Source organism: Vombatus ursinus, unplaced genomic scaffold (assembly GCF_900497805.2).
Source record: "Vombatus ursinus unplaced genomic scaffold, bare-nosed wombat genome assembly UNPS02014812.1, whole genome shotgun sequence".
Classification (NCBI taxonomy): domain Eukaryota; kingdom Metazoa; phylum Chordata; class Mammalia; order Diprotodontia; family Vombatidae; genus Vombatus; species Vombatus ursinus.
This window is the reverse complement of record NW_020954590.1, coordinates 104,457,076-104,476,420: the sequence shown is the minus strand read 5'-3', so window position 1 is coordinate 104,476,420 and position 19,345 is coordinate 104,457,076. Positions and strand designations below refer to the sequence as shown.

The window sequence follows — 19,345 nt, the reverse complement described above, 5'->3', positions numbered from 1 at the left end:
TTATAATGCCAAATAATTTTCTGGTTAAGACTGAATAGTGGGCCATAAACTAAGGAAGTAGGAGAAAGGATTACCAAGAGAAGCAATCCTAAAGAAATCAATTCCAAATTAGGATTGTTGATAGATCTTAGCTACACAATAGTGGCTAATGAAGACATGCATTTAATGATCAGAATGTTCTACAGGTTTTATTCCTTTGGATAGGCTTTAGCAAGAATATGGTCAAAACTACCTGACTAATTTAGAAACTGTGGATGTTAAGTAAAAATTCTGAGTATGTGAAAAAACAATGCTCAACACTGATGTTCTACATTCATTATTCATCTATCAATTATCTTTGGACCAGACGTGATTGGATCAGTATAGGGAGGAATTTGTTCTATCAATGTGGATTAGCAGTTCTTTATAATTTATAATCTTGTGTTGCTTGGGGGCACTGAGAGGTCAAAACTGGTCATAAAGATCACACATCCAGTTCAGTCTCAACGCAAGAATTCAAATCCAGGCCTTTAACTCCAAGGCCAGTTCTCTATTTCCTATGCCACTCTGCCTCTAATTCTATGTGTATTTGTGCATATACAGAGACACCTGTGTATAGGTGTATTTTTAGGGTAGTGAAGTATTTACAAGACCAGCCTCAAAGCTGGATTCAAGTCTTGCCTTTGGTACATACTAGTTGTGAGACTATAGGCATCTTGGGTCCCCTCCAAGCAATTCTCTAAAATTATGAATCAGATGAGATGCCAACCTGCATTATTAGCTGGCAGAGTTTCCATACCAGAATTCCTTATTTGGAAAAAATGAATGTTGCTTTTCAGTAGCTGAATTGGAAGAGAATTTTTTCAGATAGCTTATTTTAGATGTTAGTAATAAATATCATCCATACCATGTTGATATCCCAGAAGACAGAGGTCTACTGTTAATTTGTTGGTAGCTTCCCCTTATTCTCATTTTCTACTGATAAGGAAAACCAAAAGTATGTCTAAGTGAAGGATGCACTCAATAGTTTTTTTTTAAAAAGAACATTCTGAAGGTAAAAGTAGAAATGGCAGGTAAGAGGGTCCAGGTTAGCTCCAAGAAGCAAGAATTTAAATATCAAATACTTCTCTCAGGACAAGGATTTCCTATGATTTTTATCATTTGAAGAAGTAGAGTAAAAAAGGCATATGCCAACTGGAAGGTGGTATGTTCCTATGTTTCCATTAAAAAAGGCATACTTTGTTTGAATAGCATACTCCATCCTTTATGAAGCCATCTTTGAGGAAGTGAGGTTGCCATCATCCTATCAAGCAGTGGTGGCACCCAAATAAATTGTCTTCACTAGAGAAAGGGTTGGAGAAGGGTTGTTGCATTATGGGGAAAAGGCATCCCAATACTTACTGCTTGATGAAAGACAATCACTAACATGTGAGTAGTCTTGCCAATTTACCCTACATACAGAATCTTCTATGGAAAGGGAAATTTGTCCATGAGATTTTGTTGTTCCTGCTTACTTCCAATAAGCAATCTGATAAAAGAAAAATTATGCCTTCTTTCTAAAATAAACTTACTTCATATTTTTTTCTGAAACTGAATTTCATATTTTGGCACAAGAGAAAAAACAATTCTCCATTTTGGCAATAATATTCAATCCCATACAAAAACTGAGATGTACCAGATTTCTCCCCTGAAAATGGTTAAATGTATACTTTCAATTATTTTGAAAACAAGTAGGAGTTACTAAATGGAGGACAGAATGAAAGAGGGAAATCATTCTCTGTTGGTCTTAGGTATTTAGGGCATAACCATTTTTAGAAACTTAATTCTTAACCCCACATCTCTTTCAGTTGCAACAATCTATGAACAGCTGGGTTGGTGCCAACCTTTAAGATGGAGAGGTAAGAAGAAATGAGATATTTGTAAAGGTCTTAGCACAATGTCTGACATAGCAGGTGCTTAGTAAATGTTACTTTCCCTCATATCTGATGGCGCCTCAAGTCTGTAGGTACCATATCAAGTTATTTAAAATACAATTTCCCTTCTTTGACACATAGGTGGTGCTTGTTTAGTACTTATTGGTTGAGACTGAGCATCTTTTCTCATAAAATGCCCATTTCAAAGGCAGAAGAGTTGAAAGCCAAGAGGACCATGTTGGAGAAAAAAAAAAACCCTAAGATTTCTCTTCATTCATAGAAAGATAGCAATGACAAAATATAGACAAATAACTAAAGGCTAAGATCAGTACTAGATTTGGATGTTGTAGGAAATAGCAATATCTACCAAGAAAATAACAGACGGGGCAACTAGGTGGCACAGTGGATAGAGCACCGGCCCTGAAGTCAGGAGTATCTGAGTTCAAATCCAGAGACTCAGACCAAACATTTGACACTTACTAGCTATGTGACCCTGGGCAAGTCACTTAATCCCAATTGCCCCCCCCACCAAAAAAAAAAAAAAAAAAAAAGGCAGAAAAGGATATTGATTCAGCAACCAAGAAATTAAATAGATTTTGAAAAGCACTTCACTGATTATATGGAAACAGCTATAAATCTTAAGTATTAAACACCACTAGTTAAAAAAAAAAAGAGCAGAGGGGGAGCAGAGACAATGGGAAAGGAGTAACAGTCAAGAACAGCACTAAAAAAGTCTCAGCTGAAAGTGCTTAAGTATAGAGCAAAGAATACATTTCTTGCCCAAAACCATTAAGGGCTCTTGCCTAAAGCACTAAGAAAGTCATTCCTTAAAGTTGCTTTTCTAATAAACGGTAATAACCTCGACAAAGAAGGATCAGTTGAAGAAACAGGGAATGTTTAGCTTGAGGAAGACATTTAGAGGGAACAGGATAAGTATCTTCAAGAATCGAAGGGCTATCAGGTTGAAGAACCATTAAGACTTGCTCTACTTGGCACCAGAGGGCATAACTTGGAACAATGGTTAGATGTTGCCCAAAGGTGGAACGGGCTGCCAGAACAAGTAACTGCATCTCCTGCACTGGGTATCTTTAAGTAGTCTGCACAGCTTTTGGGTACAGGATTCCTACTCAGGTGTGGATTAGAGATAGCTTCTAAGTATGACCCATCAAACTCAGATTTTGTTTATTACCTCAAGGGGTAAAAATACCCTAAGGTTATGGTCAATCCACAATCAAGAAACAATTAACTCCAGGCAATTTAAAAGAGTAATTTAACAGTTTTCTAAGAAAAGTCCTGTACTTGATACATGGAGCATCACCGTACTTCTACCTAAATCACAACATAGTTTCAGGTTAAAATCATCCACGTGGACATGGGTCAACACTTAAATTTCCATGTAAAACTCTAGGTACCATCATTCTTCTTAGTCTCAAAAAATTCACTTAAGACTTCAACAGATTTTGGGGTTGGAATTCATTCTTCTAGACCCAAATGGAGCTATCAAAAGACTACTAGATCTTGAGTCTTACCTACCTCCCTCTCATTTTCAATGTACAGCTCAGCAAGTTTTTCATATTTCATTCATATATGACATAATATAAACACCAATGCCTTAAAAAACACTGGAGTAGGAATCATGAAGTCCCTAATTCCAGCTCTGCCACAAAGTGATGACGGTGGATGAGCAATGTTAACTACTCTGGGCCTCAGTTTCAACTATGAAATGGAGGGTTAGGCTGGACCAGCAGATTCTGAGCCTGAAGGGAACTTAAAAGCCATATAATGGAGTACCTTTATCTTGGATATGAGGAAGCCAAGACCCAGGGAAGTAAACAGCCCAAGCACACACAGATAATAAGTATGAGAGGCAACATTTGAACTCAGGCTCTTGTTCCGGAGCCAATGTACTTTCCATCCTCTGACAAGAGTAACAATGTTTCAGGGTACATAGATTCTCTTGTCCTAAATTTGACTTTGTTAGTATGTGTGTTTGGTGATGGGGTGGGAGAAAGGTCAGTGCTCCAGGCCTGGGATTTTATCAGCGTAGGGTACTCCCAGGGAGGATACTCCTTCTAGCAATGCACCTGATGTATAACTTATTGTCTAAAGGTTGAATCATATAGCTCAAGTATGTGTAGAACATGAATTAAAAAAAGACCTAAAAGACGTTCTTATACTAAGAACTGATATCTTCCCTATAGTAGGTTCCAAGAGCTTCATCTCTGAGGTCAAAATAAAAGTTTATTCTACATATTCAATCTGAAGCAAAATACCAACATGAGAATTGAAAAGAACACTGTAAGAATCTAACTGTTCTTACTATAACAGGTTATCCCAAAATAACCTGTTGGAACACCATATATAAGTGATTGTAACATTAAAAACTGGCAGGGAGAATTACATATTGCTTTATGTGTGAATGAAAAAAGTTAAAATGTTTCCCCAAGTTAAAAATCCGATACATATTTGAGCAATTCACAATGTTGCTATTGAGTGTGGTGGGAAAGAGCAAAGGAGAAGCATGGGTTTTAGTCTGCATTCTGCTACTAATTTAAGTAAACTTGGGCAAGCCGCTTAACTCTTTAAGCCCCAATTTCTGTGTAATGGATTAGATAATCTTTCTGTATCTCCTCCCTAGCTTTCAAATTTTGTGATTTTATTTAAGCTTAATATCCTCCAAACTGGTCTATGTTGTGGCATTTGGTTGTTAAGAAGTCAGGAGCCTGATGTGGTCAGAAGAATGCTGGTTATTAAGAGTTCATATGTGCTTTGTTTCCCACCCCACAAAAGTACCCCCTTTTAAGGTACTAAGTATGCTATACAAAAGCAGATGTTATTAGCTTCTACAATTAGTTTTCAAACTAAAGATTTTCTTGAGCAACAAAAAACTAAGGACCAATTACAAATAGGGCTTGTTTATTATTACCACAAAACTAAGCTTAACTATATGGTCAACCTTCATAAATTTCCAATCCATGTGTTTGGAATTTTAAGGAATCACAGGCTAGACTACATTTTGCATAGCAAACCTTTTCTTCACAGATAGTGAAATTATTGTTGTTAAGGATCTAAGGGCGCTACACAACAACAACAACAACAAAAACAAAAAAACCACCCTTGGGAAACAAGTTTCCAATACCCTAAAAACTAATTATAAAATAACTATTAATAATAAATAACATATAAGGCTTTAAAGTTTTCCAAGTGCTTTAACATATTTTAATTCTCATATTAATATGCACTAGGAAATATACCAATATACACTAATGTATACTAGGTTATTATCCTGTGAAGAAACTGAGTTTTAGAGATTGATCGACCTGCACAAAATTTCATAGCTTGTTCAAGGCACAATCTGACTGAACTCCTGGTCCAGTGGGCTTCCCGTTAGAATATACCAAATAAGTCTTAGACTGTTAGAGGTAGAAAAGATCTGAGATATCATTTTAATTCGACTTTTTCTATTTAGAAATGGGAAAAGAGAAACCCAGAGTATTTAAATGACTTACCCTTGATTAGACAAAGTGATATAGAGCTGGCATTTGAACTCTGGTATCCTGACTCCTTAGTATAGTGTTCTTTCCACTGCACATGGATGCTTCCCATAACAATCTGTATGAGTTATTCTCATGCATTTGAATGTAATAAAAAATTACTTTGAAAAATTGTTTGTTTTCCTCCTCGATGTATTATAAATGGAGAAAAAACCCTGAAATATCAGTCAAAAAATTAAAAATAAATTCACAAGGCATGAAGGTGTTTAGTGCTCACAAGTTTGTATTTTTAGGTTTGATCAAGAATATTGTGTATTTTCTAAATACACTGACAAAACAGTTTTGGAAGTTTACAAACATGTCTTAAGACACTAGGTAGGTAGATTACAACAAAAGGTTGATTTTTGTAAAAGATCTTCCAGAAGAGCTTTTACAAACAACAGCATTTAGAAGAACATGTTTTTATGTTTACAGTGTTTAAAACAGATACTCCCCCATTTTATAATTGCTCACATCCATCCTCCCGCTCCAAAACTTTGTTGTTCAATTCAAATTAAAGGACCCTGATATGGTAAAACTCAAGAGCTATTAAACAGTCCTTTTAAAAGTATGCTTGTCCCCGACTTTGAAAATATTGGAATTATTCAAATGAAGGAAGGGACAAGGTTGAAATGAAGAGCATCACACATTAAATACTACACAGTCTAGTTTTTAAAAAATTGTATTTATACCAATAATTATACCATAGTTAAGGATCTGGGTGACTGAATGGCACAGGAAAAAGTATCTCTGGTTCCCCAGTTGAAATCCAGCCTTCATAACATGAAAGTGGGTCATTTGATTAGTAGTCAGTGTAGCTCATATTAATTGGGCCAGGTTAACAAATACTACCCTATCAGAAGAAAATAGTGGAAAATGAAGGATTTGGGGTGAGAATGAATCCTATAACCTTGTAGCAAAGACTCACAGGATAAGGAGGGTCTATTGTTGTTTCGAAGGAAATTGTGTGTTAGGGCTTTTAATTCATCACCTTTCACTGAGAAACTCATAGAAAATATGGAGGAAAATTAATTTCATAAGGGGGGGGGGAAGTAAACCTAAATCCTTCACATCACATTCAGAAATCACTATAACATTCAGATTTCATGCATTTTAAAAAATCATCAGCATAGACTTAAGGGACAACCAACTGAAGTGAAGTTTACTCCACAAGTCAGCCTTTAAAAAAAAAAGAATCATGATAGAATTGTCTTTAATACATAATTTTATAACATATTAAACCTTTAAATAACTCTGCCAAGCATACATCAATGGAAATCTCTTTAAAACTGCGCTTACAATTTATTTTTTTAATTGGGTGTAGTTTACATAAGCCTTAAAAGATGTGTATCTCTTCTCCCTTGCAACTCTCACACCTCTAACTGCTCTATTCAGGTCCTCCAAAAATTTTATTAATAGAAACTAATTTCACAGTGCATATCATTTCCCCCTTATTCTTAATTTTCTGTCCTTCTATTCCCATTCTCAAATCTATCCTTTCATTCTTCCCGGGCTCATTCCTAGTCTCCCCATTAGTTACCAATGACCATTAGATATTTCCCAGAATTTCAAACTTCCCTTCTTTCTTCAGTTCCCCCTTCCTACAAAGGCATTCCATTTTAAGCTTAAAATAGAATTAGATATGGAAAAATAGTATAATAATTGGCAAATAATAATGATGACCTATGGCTACAATAATATAAGACCAAAGTAGAAGTAATCCTTTTGGTGAATTAAAAAACTTAACACTTGGTCTTAATTTTAGCAGATATTGTGTGGGCATCCATTTCCTATGGAATGGATATATGACAATGCTTTATGCTTTTCACTCCATTAAATTATTTTCCTTTTATTTCAAGAAATGTGAACCTTCCAATTTTGGCAGTAGCTCCCTAACAAACATGAAAATTATTATTCCATTGGTATTGCCTTCAGGACTGAGAAAGAAGCTTTTAGAATTTTCCAACAAAAACAACTTCCTTAAATTGCACTGCAAGTCAGATAAAGGAACACTTATCAAAACAGAATCCTCCAGTAGTATAACTTAGTACTAAGTGATTTAAAAAATAAGACCTAGAAAGGGAAAGGTGGCCCCTCCAAGATCAGGAGATAAAATAAGTTAGGCAGTCAGCAAGTAGAAAAATCTGTCAATTCCATTTCTGTTGTAAAATTATTACTCTTAAGAAATAACTTTTATAGGCTGTAGCTAATATATTCAGGAATATAAACACTTTTCCTTTGGATTACCCTTCTCAAAACAAATATTAAAAGTATCAAATGTCACTTGAACAAGAATAAAGCCAATCTGTCATAACAGAAAAGGCAGTGGACAATCAATTATAAAATATTTTAAATTATCAGTAACAAGCCATCTATATTAAACCTCACTTTCAAATTATAACCGAAACAAAAGCACAACAATTCTGTAGTGTACCAAGTGTATATTTCAATTTACTGTATGCAATCTAACAACAAATTTGGTCATAATTTACCAGATATACATAAATGATTTAAGTAGTAAAAGAAGATTCAGTTTCAAGAGAATAAGTTCATACCTTGAGAAAAAAGGTTAAAGTACATTAAGAATGAAAAGCCAGGTCCAGTTTCTATGCAGTAAGTGAGCTGTAGTCTAATAAAGCAGATTTAGGTGATTTTCAGATATATAGCTTTCTTTTTAATATATATATATATATATATATTTATATATATAGACAGATCTACCAATTGTAAACTATGGTTTTTCTTTAAGGGGAGATAAATGGGATGGAAAAATCTTTATACTATACTTACATATTCACAAAGCAGAACATTTACGTTTAAAATACTTTTTCATTCATATTATCTTTGCCCTACTAATTTCTACTTTGGACCCCACCAAAATTACACATTATTCATTTCAGTCTAGAACAATGAGAATAGGATGTATGCCTCAGATTAAAATAAAAATCAAATCAAAATCTAGCCATTTGTCAGGTACAGTGATGCAGTAGCTACCAATGAAACAATTAGATGAAAAAGACGAATTTTAATAACCATATAACTGTAGTTTATCTCAGCTTCATCCAGCAGAAACATCAGTGTCTAACATTAAGCCATCATTCTACTGAAATAAGGGACAATGATAAAACTTGTCTCTTAAAATACATATCAACTTTGATCAGATGGAGCACCAAAAGATTATGACAGATTATGTCAGTCAAAGCATACTTCAAAGCTTTTCCACACAACTAGCATAATTTAGTTACCTGATATTATAAAATAGGAAAATAGTCATTTTATACTTAAAACAAAGCTGAAAATATGGTGACCTTCTTATTCTTATACAGTACTATCACACTGGCCTAGCTAAGTGTTACTGGTAAATGCTGTGCATATTAATATTGTGGCATGTTAATCCATCATGTCAAATGTTTTTGGTGTCCAATGATCAGTTAATTCATTTGCCACTAGGCAACATTATGTTGATAAGTTTTAACTTAATAATACAGTACCCTTTTCTATCCCAAAGAGCCTTAAATACAAAGTATAGCACAATAAATTTGGAAATATGTTAATGGTTTTTTAAAAAAAAAGATCCAATTTCAAATTTTCATGCTCCCCAAGTGCCCCTAAACTGCAGTATGCAGTATGCTGAAATAGGCACCGATTATGTAGATTAGTTACTAGTAGAAATAAATATAAGAGCAAGGTATCTTTTTCTTTTAAAAAAGGTACTGAGAACTAAGTTAAAAATCAATCATTTACCATAATTCTAAAAACACTCAATGGCCCAGAAAATGTGAAACAAAAAAAGAAGAAAGCAATTTGTTGTGTTAATTTTAATGATGAAAAAGGGCACAGGAAGTAAAAATAACCTGATGTTTGACTTATACTGCATAACAAACTAACCAAATTGGACACGCAGGATAAATTATAAAACAAATCATGTGGCTTAATAATTCTATGACTCTCTATTAGAAATTTATGCCTTTTATAGAGGACTGAGGTATATACACTGGCCAGACAATAAGGGTAGTACAGGAGGGAGAAAGAAAGGGAGGTGGGAAGAGGGTAGCTAACAAACAGTGCCAAGGTAACAGATACCAGAAACTAGACGGACATGTCAGAAAACGTCATATAGTAACCATTTATCAAATTAAACTAAAGCAGCAGGAGAAAGTTACTTATAATCAATCGTTTTAGTGGTATTTTGTCAACTTCATTGGAAAATAAAGTTAACTTCAGCAACATCATTCCACATCTCATGAAGTAGTGAAGTTTTTGCAATTTAAACTGCCTGAAGGGAGGAAGGGAAAGGGGGAGTCAGTTAGCTCATTCCAATAAATAACCTCTCCAGTTCTTGTAAAGGGACACACAGGAACAAAGAGCTGGGAAACCATAATGTCAATACCAAAAAAGAATTGTTTTAAGTTATGAAGCAATTGAAATTGGACAACTGAAAATAGTTGAACCACTGGGGGACGAGAGCCCCTCACAGAAAATCTGTTTTACCTTTTCTTTTAAAAAAATTTGTTTAAAAATAAAAAATAGAAAACAAAACTCTACTAGCACAAACTAGCCTGAGTGGTTTGATAACAGTGTGATTGGGTTTGAGGAAGCTATTTCTGTACTTCCATAAAATTTTTCCCCATTCATGGTAATGAGTAACACATGAATGTAAAAACACTACGAGGACAGTTACTATGCTTTTAATATGACTCAAATAGCTACTGTATATCCTATAAATAATAAAAAATATTTTTACTTTGATAACTGATTGGAGATGTGAGTACTCTGTATAATTCAACCAAAAGGTTGTTTGCTGTACAGTCCTGTGCAAATATAAAAATTTAGTAATATTTTTTGCTATAAGGCTTTGACCCTACAGTTTTCACAGCAACATAACTACCATCCAGCATGTACCATATTTTGCAAGCCTTCAGTTCAAGAATTCAAATTGTCAATTCATATTATGTCCCACTGCAGCATCCTTGAGGAATATGCTAGGTCAGTTAATCATCTAGTGACATACAAACATCCCCTGATTCATCCCATCGAGATGGGTCAGTCTGTTCTTCTCCATCATCAGCCAACTCTTCGTCAGCTTCTCCTGCTTCATTCTCCTCATACTCTTCATCTCGAGTGAAATCTGTGTCCTGCACCTGGTCTACACCTTCTTGACCTCCTGGTTGTGATTTATCTGTACATTCTACACACACTCCGTAACGTCGAGATCCATGTCTTATTCCAACACTGGCTGCTAACATGAATATCTTCTTACACACCATACATTTATATTTTTTATCCTTTTTATGCACCTGATTAAGAAAAAAAAAGTTTGAAAATAGGTTGATGTACAGAAGAATAAAAATAGGTAAGAGAATGTTAAAGTAATTTTAAAAATTAAATTATAATAGATATTCCATGAAGTAGGCAAACAGGAGAAGAGACTATGGTGTCTAACTCCATTGCTTGTAGAGTGCTATATAAATTGGTTTAATTCTTACTTCATTTATTATTCAAGACTACATAAATAAATCTATGACAATTACCCTTCTCAGGTAATGATTTAAAAATATTTCAAACCTCACAAATATATTTAACAACTAGTTATATTTTCAAGTCATTATAAGAAATTACTTACCAGGGAATGTCTTTTTACATGTTCTCTTCGAGTAAACAATTTCCCACAGATATCACAGCTAAATGATCTCACTCCTGTATGAATGAGCAAGTGTCTTTTTAGTGTTCGTCTGTATTTGGCTACATAGTTGCAATGAGGGCATTTTAACTTGTTCATGATTATAGATGATTCACCTTTAGGAAGAGAAAAAGACCAAATAGAGCCAATGTGAGAAATGGTAAAGATTTATTAACACTAAAATAATTAGCCACGTTCCAAACTTCTTTCCAAATCCACTCCCCAAATTGCTACCAATTAGCAAAATGGGTAAAGCATTGCTCGCTTCTGTTGATGTGCAACATATGAATAGTGGAATGATCATAAAATAGGAAGGGAAGAGGAGTATGTACTTATATTACACATATAGTAAGTAATCAGACCTTTAAAAAAAAAATTAAGCACTTGTTTACTTCCCCTGCCCTATTACTTCAACAAGGATTCTATAAATGATAGTCTCTTACCTGACCATGTCAGATTTCAATGTAGCATCATTTTAAAGGGACTTAAAACTGGGAGGGGGGAAACTGTCCAAATCTATTTAATTAGAGTATTTTTCATATTTAATCTTTTATGAGAAAACATACCTTATTAAGAATCAGCTGCCTATTTGTCCACCACACTATAATAAAAAGCAGTGCCCTCATTATGATCTATAAATTCTAAAATGAATCATGAAATCATATCACTTGCTAACTTTATAAGGGACTTTAGACTAAAGACAAAATGCCCTGTAAACTTAGAAGTACAAAAAATTTGAGCCTTTAAATTTCAACGCTCAGGATATTAAGCTATTTCCCCAGTTACTGAAATGACAGAGTCTACTAGCATGGTGTTTCTCAATTAGAGTATGAGATTGTGCACAGGTGGAGGTGAAAATTGTGGGCAATTCCAGGTTAAGATTTTAAGCAAATTTTTCATGTGAAAAATTTCAGGACCTAAAAATGTGACTAGAATAAATTTCTAAAATTCTCGAAAATACTCTGTTGGTTTTACTTGCCATTTTCCCAGGTTTCTTGTTTTGGCCAGGATTCCGGCAACAATCCATACTTGAAATCATTTGAAGTACCCGGCAACAATCCATACTTGAAATCATTTGAAGTACCCGGTAACAATCCATACTTGAAATCATTTGAAGTACCCGGCAACAATCCATACTTGAAATCATTTGAAGGACCTATTACAAATTAAAAGCTTTTTTTTAACCTTTAAATATCTTATTTGCAATAAGATGTTACTTGATACCTAATTCAAGGTCAAGAAAGGAAATTGAGTATCTTAACGAAATTTAAATATTGTGCACATCTAAACAAAGCAGCATACTGTGAAAAAGTTTGTATTTCCAATTTTATTCCAAATGTTCTATTTCTCTGAATTTATGTACCCATTTGATATGTTGAGTTAGTAATGTTAAATAAAACAGCAATACAAAAATAGTTTGAAAAACAATCTGTGCACATCAATTTCATTAATAACAATTTTTTCAATCTAGCAGAGACCCATTAGTTTCCTACGCTACTGCTGAGAAGGTATGACTAACAAAGTCATGGTTATATAGTAGACTAGGATGGTATGTATTTTCAGAGAAACACAATTCTTTAGGCAGATGCTATCATTCCAACTAAAAACAGAATGATTACTTATTGGCATTTTTGCTGGAGACTGCATATAGCTTTCTTTGGCCATTTAACTCATTCTAGTAATCTGTTGAACAGTAAAGAATGAAGACAACTATCTACACTTGAAATAATGTAGCAGACTCTCCTACTGTTGCACCACTCATATGGGGTATTTTGCTTTCTTAGTAGACTCCATTGCTAAAGAAGGCATATCTTAGAAAGTTGCCTATGGATTTCAAATACAGACTTGGGGGTGGGGGAGCACATATGGGGGTGGAAGGAGGAAAGGGATATGTTATGAGGTATAAACACTTAAAACATGTGGATAGGGATACAGAATACTAGTTTAAGCTAGGACAAATCATTGATGCAGTGTGCCTCATGCTACACTGCTACGTGACCAGTGAAGAAATGATTACAGGTGAGGCATAATTAATGAAGAATAACTTGACTGACTGCAAGTTTGTATTATAACAGATGCATGTTCAGCAGAAATGGAGGGGGAGGGGCAACATATAGTACTCTGGCTTGACTGGGCACATACACCCAACTCATAAGAACACTGTGAAATTGTTGGATCAAATTTCTACTCTAGATTGATAATCATCATTTATACCCCATTTTAATTTGCATAAAATTAAGATAATTATGAATCCCAATAATTCAAATTTGTATATGTAGAAGACTGCACTATGAAACAAGTTCTTATTGCTGTGAGATATTTGGCAAACAATCAAATAAAAATTTTCCTCAATGATCACCATGCTCCAAAGGAGGATGCTGGTCACACATGAAGATGAGGAGAAGTGGGATCTCCTCAGGTTTCTAAGTTCACTTGAATAGCTGATTCAGATACAATTAAAGAGATGCCAAAGTAACCCACAAATTTGGTATCAAAAGAACTAAGGTTTATTTTCTTAAGTTAAGGGATACTCTGGGGAATTAATGAGACAAAATAAGTTCCAATGCAGGCCAACAAGGTCATAAAAGTGCTGGCCAAGAAATGGTTCACTAAGAATGAAATGAGATTTTACAGGTTCCAGTCTACCAGGGTTCTGCTAATGACTACAAAAAGAGTAAGTCCTTGCCTTCTAACACAGCAAAACACTTGTGGTGAGATTGGGCTACAGAAGCAAACCTAAATATATGTATTCTGTAGCTTAGCTTAATCTATCTGGATCAATAAAGATGTCAGAGTGGCAAGGAACAGTGGTGACATATCTAAATTCAAGTCTAAAATGCATGCTATCATTTAAAAATAAACTATCAGTCTTATTTCACTGGCATGTATGGAAGCTAAAAGGCTTAACTAGTAACCTTCCCAGGCACTGAGTCAAAAAGCAAATAATGGGGAAAAACTTAACCTCCTAATCATCATGGGGACAGTAATTATTTCTTCTGTTTCTCACGGTTTCTGATACTTATCTGTTGGTCATGGGATGTTTACACTGAATATATTACTGGATAATAGTGGTACCTGGACTAAAGAATGATTTTCACACTTTGCTATTTATCATGACAAGCATGTTTTCCTTTATCACCATCTCTTTTTAAGTCAAAGTGAATTCTATTTTGCCTATTTTATTAACTCAGATACTTTAGCTATTTAGTTCTTCTTATCTCTTTGCTTATATTTACTTGAATACATTCAGTTTTACTAAAATGCGTATTATTTATTTTGCTTTCAAAAATATTATAAAGTCAATATTTTAACCTGGATTTGGGGGGAGAGGGAGATTAGAGCTAAGACTGGTAAACTGGTAAGTTTTAGGCTTGCCTGGGGCACAGAGATTAAGTGATTTGCCCATGGTCACATAGCTAATAAGTTGTCAGAGGCAGAACTTGAATTCCAGCCATTTTCCTGCCTCCAAGGCCAGCCCTCAATATCCATTATGTCATTAATATATATTTTTTATCAGTTTAAAACTGGATACAATCTCTAGTCAAACATAAATTTTTAGAAGGTCAATGTGGTGGCTAGGGTTTAAGAGACCTAGACTAGAGAAAGGAAAACTGGATGTTGAGTATCACCTCTGCTAACTGCTCTATCTTGGACAAAAGATTTGCATGTACTGATGTAAAGTGCAATAAACAGAACCAAGGAAACGATGTACACAACTGCAACAATTAAACTGAATGCTGTGAAATTAATTATAATGACCAACCTTTACTATATCAATTGATATAGTAAAAGAACGACACTGCTCCCTCCCCTTCTTTACAGAAGTGGGAGACTACAGGCATACAGTACTACATATAAGACTTTTTCAATAAGTTGGCTTTCTGCTGGACTTATTTCCTGCCCCCTTTCCCTTTTAACATTTTTTTTTTAATTATGGGAGCAGAACATATTAGGAAATGAAAAGAAAAAAAAAGGCTGTCAATAAATTTATTTTTTTTTGGTGAAGCAATTGGGGTTAAGTGACTTGCCCAAGGTCACACAGCTAGTACATGTCAAGTGTTTGTTCTGAGGCCGGATTTGAACTCAGGTCCTCTTGACTTCAGGGCCAGTGCTCTATCCACTGCGCCACCTAGCTGCCCAATAAAATTTATTTTCAAAAAGGTCCTTAGTTGTTAAAAATATGTTCCTCTAGAAGAATAAGGGCCACAGGTGGCAGAATTTCAAATAGGCCTGGAAAGGGACAGAGAATATTACCTTTTTAAAATTTGCTTGTTTGTTGTTGGTTCTTCTGATTTTGTCTTGTCAAAGTCTAAAGATAAGTTTCTGCTCCCATGTTTTCTAAGTCTGAATGTTTCTGTTGGTGGTTACTGAGTTTGTAATTTGAAAAAAAAATTAATGCCTTACAGTGTAAAGAATGTTTCTTGCTATATATCAAGGTATTCTTCTAAAAACATGGAACTTTTACAAGTGCCTTAGTTTCTCTCTCTCCTCTCCCATTGTTTTACTAATTTCCAAAGGTCATCTATAATAAGCATATTGATTTTATAAGGAAAGATTCTATTTTGAGAGTAAAGGAAGCAGAGCAAATGAGGTTACAAAAAAGTAATTCCAGCATTGACCAGTAAAGGACTGGCATCAAGTACCCAACTTGTGTATGAAGTATGGAAAGTATGCTTTTTTTAAATGTAAAAGATTGGTCACATTTTCCAATAACTTATTGCCAAGTACACCAAATGAAATATTTAAATTTTATCAGGTACTGCTATTTTCTCCACTTATGAATATTACTGTCTCATCTCCTGTAACTGACTATAGAGCCCACTGTATGCTTTGGAAATCTCATTAAAAAATATGAAAATGAAAACAAAATAAACTGACAAATTTAAAAGGACCATAATCTGCCCTAGACTGAGTTAGATCTTCACTTAGCTACTCTATAATGGTACTAACCTCCCCTTACCCCATTCCATATACATTCTATATATAGCAGATATAACTTAGCACAATCACTTTTACCTTGAAGCTATACCACAAAAGAAAAACCACAAGAATGACAGAAGACAATAGAAACTGAAAACACTGTAAGGAAATATTAGGTGGCATATTAAATAAACTTTTAAAAGGCAAATGGTAGATTATTCTAAGGACACGTTATACAACAGAGTTTGAACTGATGATATGCTGGAATTTTTCAATAAATGAAATAGGTTTGTTTTGAGCAGGTAATATTTTGTGCAAAAATTTAAATATAGAACCCTATTTTTCTACTGCATCATATGCACTTGGGGAAGATGTGCTTCAAGCATTAAGATGGCTAATCCTTCTTTAAGTTTTCTTGGCTTGAGGGTCGAGGGAATTTTTCATTTCTGAGTACCTTGATAAGTATTTACTTGTAAGTCATTGTTCTCACTCTACAACTGAATACTATGGCTTTAAAAGTGATAACTTTCCAGACTTGGACTAATAATGGAACAAAGAACCAGGAATTTTAGAATTTTTAGATGAAGTATACTTAATTTGCTACCTCTTGTTAAAAAAAAAAGTGTGTATGTGCATTTATATGAGTCTGTGTTTGTGTTTATATATCACAGCAAAGTCATGGATCTTGAAATCCCTCGTATGAAAAGTATCAATTAATTTGACTCTGGAATGCCCATGTTTCACAACTTTCTTCCAGGTAATAAAGAACTTAATACCACAAACTCTACTAACCTTTCAAAAATAATACAGTCTTACTAGGAGTCCAGAGGATAAAAATGCCAAATTTTGCAACAGAACCTTTTTCCATGATGAACTAGGGAATTAATGTCCTAATGAGTTTTAGAAGCTGACTAGCTATGGAGTCAAACACTTAACAACATGTGTACCAGCATTACACCTCAAAAGATTTATGATCATTTCTATTTTTCAACATGGTTGCATGATATCCCACCATTACCCTCATACAATAAAGTACACAAACAGCGGTGACAGGAACTCTGACACAAACTCTGACACGTTATTCCAGAGGACTCATGATAAAATATGGTGCCCCACTTTTTGATAAGAGAGGTGATACACAAGACCGTGACACCTTTTTCACTTGTTTTTTGGTCATAGCCAATGCAGATTCCCACACTGTTCTGTTCGTAAAATGGACTTTTCTTTTTCTTCTCAGTGGTGAAAGAAGCAGGGAGAGGAGGAATGGAATAGAGAGAGAAAAAGCAGATTTTTTCCTCCGAGAAAAATTAATTTATAAAAAAGCATCAGACTTGCAGATAAGATGGCTGTCTCAATAGGAGGCAGGCAGATTAACCTCCCCATACCCACTCCAGAAAAACCCAAAGGTACAGATGAGACTGAATAATGATAAAGAAATCCAATGAGAAACTACAAGTTACTTCTTCAATCCTACAACTGCACAAAAGGTCAGCCAGAAGACTCAGAGAAATAGGAGAGTGCCTACCCCAAGGCCATCTCAAGGTAACCTCGGAGCCCTTAGTGTAGGTTTTAGAGCTCTCAGGGTAGGAACCCTGGGAATGCTGAGCAGTAGCAACAAGACAACCAACACATGGTACAGTAGGCCTTCAAGATTCAGCATTCTGGTTTTTTTGTTTTTGTTTTTTTAGTGAGGCTGTTGGGGTTAAGTAACTTGCCCAGAGTCACACAGCTAGGAAGTATTATGTATCTGGGGCCAGATTTGAACTCATGTCCTCCTGACTCCAGAGCTGGTGTTCTATCCACTGTGCCACCTAGATGCCCCAAGATTCAGCATTCTGTACCTCAAAGATCAGGGGAGAGGGAGGGTGGCACAGATCAGGTACTAATCTGAGGAACTGGAAGTCAGTGCAGGAATCTAGGAGACCCAGGGCAAGATGCACCTCATCCAAAAGGCCAGGGTGGAGCAGGTATGTCTTGCTCACAGGTCCAGCTCAAGGGCCAATACTGAAGATAATGAGTAAATCAAAGAAAAGAGTGGCTATTACAAAAAGAAAATTATGCAAACCAAAAGGAGAGGATATCTTCTTAATAACTGAAGCAGTCTGACTCAAAGGAAAAAGTGAAAGGCTTTCCTACAAGGACTGAAATAAGAGCTCTACAGTAAAGAATAAGAGGACAACAATTAGCTAAGAAAATTATGTAGGAAACTCTACCTATGAAATGACGTCTTGAAAACTTGAATAGATCAAATCACTGCAAGAAATACTAGAATAAAAGCAAAAGACTGAAAAAAATAAAGACAAAAATTTAAGTTACTAAGAACAAAGAGAACCTCCTCCCAAAAGAAACTCTAAAAGGAAGCTATAGGAATGTCAGACAAAATCCAAAGTTCCCATATTAAAAAATAATACTGCAAACAGGCAGAAAGAAGCAGTTCAAATACCAAAGAACAGAGGATCACAAAAGAAGTGGCAATTTCTACTTGATTTTGGAATACAGTATTCCACTTGGCACATAACCAAGAATAACTTCGCAACACTGAATACACAGTGGGGAAAATGGACCTTTAATGAAGCAGGATTTTCAAACATTCTTGATAAGTAAATCAGAACTGAGTAGCTACTTTAAAATGGAAACACAATAATCCAGAAAAGCCTAGAAAGGTAACTTTGAGCAATTAAAAGAATATGTATGCTGATGCAGTGCTAATATTCTAACAGGAGAAGAAACAAGTATCCTTTTAGAACCTTAAAGTCTTCAAAGGGTATTGAAGGAGTTAAGAAAAACAAAGTTAGCTTGGAGGATTGGGTGTAAGTGTGTTTGGTTTGGGAGTCTGAAGAAGGAAAAGAGAAAGGAGGGTAGAAAAGAGGATACACTGCTATTTCTCATAATTGAGGAACATGGAAAGAATATACTAACAAGGAGGAAGGTGGGGAGGGGAGTAGGTATCGGATGAACCTCATTTTTATCTGAAACAAAGGAGGACTGAACACCCCATACAGAATATGGGGTAGAAACATATCAGAGGAAAACAAATATGGATAGTGGGATATGGGGAGGTAAAATGTAGAGAACAGTTACAAGCAAAACAAACTTCCTGATGATGAAGGGGCTATTAAAAGAAGGAGAAAAAGAAGAGACCTTAGACAATTGGGGACTGGGCAAACAAATTGTGGTTTATGAATCTAATGAAATATTATGCAGCAGAATCCTAGAAAGTATGAACTGATGCAGAGTGAAGTAAACAGAAACTAGAGGTCAACAGATACAAATACAACATCGTAAAGACCTAAGAATTCTGGTCAACACAATGACCAGTC

At 35.0% G+C, this 19,345-nt stretch overlaps 1 protein-coding gene across 1 annotated transcript in view; it reads right to left on the bottom strand.

The window, feature by feature from the left end:
• Positions 1-5,661: 5,661 nt before the first annotated feature.
• Positions 5,662-19,345, bottom strand: part of LOC114054233 (zinc finger and BTB domain-containing protein 10-like) — a 58,708-nt gene continuing 45,024 nt past the window's right edge. The window contains exons 4-6 of the mRNA XM_027877414.1: positions 12,085-12,261; positions 11,049-11,221; positions 5,662-10,722 (exon numbers count right to left, since the gene is read on the bottom strand). Coding sequence (XP_027733215.1) covers positions 10,417-10,722; positions 11,049-11,221; positions 12,085-12,261 — 656 coding nt within the window. The 3' untranslated portion in view covers positions 5,662-10,416. The remainder of the gene's footprint in view (positions 10,723-11,048; positions 11,222-12,084; positions 12,262-19,345) is intronic.